The 4,512-nt window shown below is 29.2% G+C and overlaps 1 protein-coding gene across 2 annotated transcripts; it reads left to right on the top strand.

Annotated features, from left to right (window-relative positions):
* Positions 1 to 617: 617 nt before the first annotated feature.
* LOC109805277 (NAD(P)H dehydrogenase (quinone) FQR1-like) lies at positions 618 to 4,181 on the top strand. Of its 2 annotated transcripts, none has more exons than XM_029272628.2 (4): positions 618 to 748; positions 1,644 to 1,737; positions 2,629 to 2,891; positions 3,629 to 4,174. In XM_029272628.2, exons 1-4 carry the CDS (start codon positions 726 to 728, stop codon positions 3,891 to 3,893), a joined length of 645 nt encoding a protein of 214 aa, XP_029128461.2. In that variant the 5' UTR covers positions 618 to 725; the 3' UTR covers positions 3,894 to 4,174. The 2 variants fall into 2 exon arrangements, with proteins under 2 accessions (XP_029128461.2, XP_082918325.1); XM_083062199.1 differs by lacking the exon at positions 618 to 748 and adding an exon at positions 895 to 1,019 and having other exon boundaries at positions 3,629 to 4,181.
* Positions 4,182 to 4,512: the final 331 nt, after the last annotated feature.

Raw genomic sequence — 4,512 nt, 5'->3', positions numbered from 1 at the left:
AAAAAAAAGTGAAAAATTTTAACTTTATGATAGAATAATTCATTTATACATGTTATTTCACAAAATAAAATAAATGAAAATTCATGATCAGTTGAATTTCAAATTTTTACAATCGAATAAAAAGACTTGCTTCACATTTTGAATTGCGTGAAGAAAAAAAAACTATTTATCTCAGGGATTAAGTCTTACTTTTTTATCTAAATTTTTTTAGTCATTTTTTTTAATTTATTCTTATAACTTAAAATTTTTTCTATAAACTTATGAAATCATTTCAAATTTTATAAATACATACAGCGTTTTCAAATCTTATAAATTATTATTGAATAAATTTATTAAAATGTAAACTACAAAATATTAATTATAAATCTTAAAAAAATATATATATAAATCACTACATTTTTATAGACTTCTAAAATTTACAAATAAAAAAAATATTAAAATCTCAATCAAGTAAAATTATAAAATCTAAGAGTAATATTTTAAAATATTGAGGCCAATAATATATTTTATCCTATATTATTTTTTTAAGAGAAAAAAATTAAAACTATTTTCATACCTTTTCATTTCATCTATAGAGCCTCAAGAAAAAAAGAAAATGAAATAACGACTACAAATATGGCTTGCAATTCCCGCCATTTTAGTCATCAACTTTTAACTGTTCATTTCGTTTAGCCAAGAAAGAATTCTAACGCAACGAGAGAGGAAGAGAACTTGCACGATCATCAATGGCTGTCAAAGTTTACATTGTGTATGATCAACTCTTAACCTTTCTTTGTGCATGTGTGGCACGTGTGTGCTTAACTTTAAGTATAACTCTTGTTAATCTTTCTCTAACATGCATGATGCATGGTGCTCAATGTGAAATTTTGTTCTATGGGTTTCTTTTAATTCTTCAATGGGTTCTTAAATTTGAAGTCTTTCAAATTCCAATGTTCTTTGAAGATCTTGGATAACTTTGACAGATATGATGCTTTCTTCCTCTGCCTCTGTTTTTTCTTCTGTTCTGTAACGATACAATGGTTTGTTTCATCTTCTATGATCAAAGCACATATAAAAGTTGTTATTCTTTTGAACTCTTTGTGTTTGTGTGTTTCTGTTCATCAAAAATGATCACTACATGAAAGAAATGTAAAGCTTAAAGGAAGTATAGAGCACAAGTAATTGTTGGGTTGATGTGATTTTGTGCTATTAAGTTAACCTTCGAAATGCTGCTACTAGAGTTAGATTCAATTCGGAAAAGTAATGATATACAAAAAAAGAAAAAAAAAATCGGTGTCTATATCTTTTCATCATTAATAAATATAATAAATGAAATGATAAAAAGAAATAGATATAAAAAGTGATATTGTATAAATTATACTAAAATTTTGTTGTACTTATATCATTACTAAAAAAAATATAAATTCTTCTACAGTGATTTGCAAATATAGCAGTCATCTTACTTCTATTTGATTTTTATTTCTCCTTTTAACTTTTGTTTTTCGAAGACTATATACTGATAAAGTATAACTTTGGCGTTTGTGTTACCTACCTTCTCTTATTGTAATCTTCATTTCCTCTTTAATGAATTATTGAGCATGTTAATTAGTATAAAGATCATTTACAAAACGAAAATATTCTTTTTTTTTCTTTTTTTTTTGCAGGTATTACTCAATGTATGGTCATGTGGAAAGACTAGCGAGGGAAATATTGCTCGGGGTTAATTCTGTAGAGGGTGTTGAAGGAAAACTGTGGCAGGTATGTATGTTTATTTCATTTATCACAATTCTTAATCTTATGCAATCTATTTACTCGTATCATAAAATTGCAAACAGTAAGCAACTACAACTCCAGAGCTAAGCCTTATTCCTCTGTGCCTCTATGTAGCAGCTAAATTTCATGAAATAATCTGCATGCATTGCCACAGCTGCAGTGTTTCTACCTTAGGCTTATAAATGGTTTAAACTTAGGATATGGGTGGATAAATTTTTTCAGAAAAACTTCTAAGAAAAAAAGATGGGAAGAAAAATCAAAATAAATTTTTTGCTCAAGTTAAAACTAGCTTATACACAAGTTAAAAATAAGATTTTAGAGAAGTTAATAAGAGAAAACTTTTACAAATAAGCTTATGGATAAGCTAATTTTAGTTTGTACAGAAGTTTTCTTCATTTTTCCTTCCTATTTTTCTCTTCTAAAATGTTTCTAGAAAAATTTACCCAACAGATTCTTAATATCATTAATATTGCCATCTGATCTGACTTTCACAAAGTTAGATTCAAACATTCATCAGTTAGCTTGGTTCCTTCACTATAACCATATTTTACTATGGTCTCATGGCAGTAGGATTCCATAGCCTTTACTTATTTTTAGTAATTTCATGTCCTTAGTTTTTCAATATGTTGTAGTGCCAGTTTGGTTTAGGTCCAAAATCAATTTGTCATGCCATAATACGCGATGTAACAAAATTTGTGACTGAAATTAATTTGGAAACACATTCAATGATTCAGGATCAAGTCTCTAAGAGCAAGTCTTCCTAATGCAAAATTCTGTTTTGCTTTATTGCTTTTGTGAATGGGAAGTAAACATTTGGTTTTAATTTCTTTCTATGGAAAAAGAAGATGCAGTGCTGAATTTAATGACTATGAGCAGGTACCTGAGACACTTTCAACTGAGGAGCTTGCTAGGCTTAGAGCACCACCCAAGAGTGATGTACCAATCATTAACCCATTTAAACTTCCTGAGGCAGATGGTTTGGTGTTTGGCTTTCCAACAAGGTTTGGAATGATGGCTGCTCAGTTTAAGGCTTTTCTAGATTCAGCTCAATATCTATGGATAGCACAAATGCTTGCAACCAAGCCTGCTGGAATCTTCTACAGCACCAGTTCCCAAGGTGGTGGACAAGAGACTACACCGTATGACCCTCTATCTCAATTTAGTTTCTTAATAATTCTTATGATCATGACTGATTTCTTATAGTTGGAAATTAAAGGGTTTCTCTTAAGAATATAAAAAGCAATCTTCTTTACTAATAATGTGATGTTATATATGATATGACTTCTGGGACAAAACATTTTTTAATAAAGTAAACACCCATTTTAATCCCTAAATTTAGTAGATGTTGTCATACTAATCTCTAAAACTAAGAAATTGTCAAATAAGTCTTTAAATTTAACTATTTATTATCATTTTAGTCTTTGAATATATATCAATATTATCACTTTAATCACATTTTTTTAGTTTTGGACTAATGTGATTGTCAATTTGCATCTTTTAAGACTTATTTGAAAAAAATATATTTTAAGGATTAATACGAAGGTGGCTTCAAAATTTAGAGATCAAAGTGGATATTTACTCTTTTATAATATGAAAGTACACATTCCTTCATGAAGAGAATGACTTGAACTTTTTCTTATTTCTGTTTTGACCTGCCATAAAAACAGAAGCAAGACTTTTGTATCTATACACTGCAAAGCACATATCTTATGGCATGTCAACAATTCAAAGAAATTTAACATTTTAAGAACACTTCAAAAGGGTTAATTCTTTTGATAACTTTTATATATTTAATGATATATGTAGACTCACGTATTGAACAATATCTTACCATTATGCACTAATGATAAGAAAATTGATGTGGAATCTATGACAGGTTGACTGCTATCACTCAGCTGGTTCATCATGGAATGCTATTTGTTCCAATAGGATACACATTTGGTACTGGCATGTTTGAGATGGATGAGGTGAAAGGTGGAAGTCCTTATGGTGCAGGAACTTATTGTGGTGATGGTTCTAGACAGCCAACTGAGTACGAGTTGAAGCAAGCATTCCACCAAGGGATTTGTATTGCCACCATCTCAAAGAAGCTAAAGGAAGATATTCACCCAATTTTTACTATACATAATAGAGCATATTGAGTTATATTCTCTGTGCTTGAAAATTTCTTTTTCCAGAAGCAAATTCTCTGTATAGTAGATACACTGTTCAGTTATATTTGCTAATGTAATGTTTGTTTGTCCTTTGGTTTTAGGCATGGTTTATATGTATATACAGAAAGACATGACAAAAATTGCATGGTTGAGGAAACTAGTCAATAATATGCTTCTATGTATATACAGAAAGCCAAATAATTTGTCCTCAGCTCATTGGAAAGATAGTACTTAATAAACAAAGGCAAATTTAAAATGAAAGTTACAGCCCCTATGCTATAATTGGATATGTATCACTTCAGCTACACTGATATTAGTTATTGGTTATTGGTTTTTATATACTATTCAAACGTTCCCTAAAGAAAATGCAGTCAGTGTCAAATTGAACAAGTCAACAAGCAAAGCTAGTTTTACATGAAAAGGGAAAACCTACTTTACCATGATGTATAAACCTTTATATTCTTCATTACACATAATGTTACATAATTTTTAAAGTCAAAATTGATTCTAAGATATAGTTTAATTTGTCTCTTTCAATATCTACCAATTAATGAAAATAGCACCTTAATTCTTCCTCCAATTCTAGCAGATTCATTTTGGTTAATTT

The sequence above is a fragment of the Cajanus cajan genome, chromosome 8 (assembly GCF_000230855.2).
Source record: "Cajanus cajan strain Asha chromosome 8, NIPB_CcT2T_4, whole genome shotgun sequence".
NCBI lineage: Eukaryota > Viridiplantae > Streptophyta > Magnoliopsida > Fabales > Fabaceae > Cajanus > Cajanus cajan.
This window is presented reverse-complemented; position numbering and strand designations above follow the sequence as displayed.

What these genes read in the sequence shown, in the direction of transcription:
- LOC109805277 (XM_029272628.2), top strand. Translation starts at nt 726, where the DNA reads ATGGCTGTCAAAGTTTACATTGT. An exon ending in GCTGTCAAAGTTTACATTGT is followed by an intron (nt 749 to 1,643) that starts GTATGATCAACT and finishes TTTTTTTTGCAG; the next exon opens with GTATTACTCAATGTATGGTC. An exon ending in GGTGGACAAGAGACTACACC is followed by an intron (nt 2,892 to 3,628) that starts GTATGACCCTCT and finishes AATCTATGACAG; the next exon opens with GTTGACTGCTATCACTCAGC.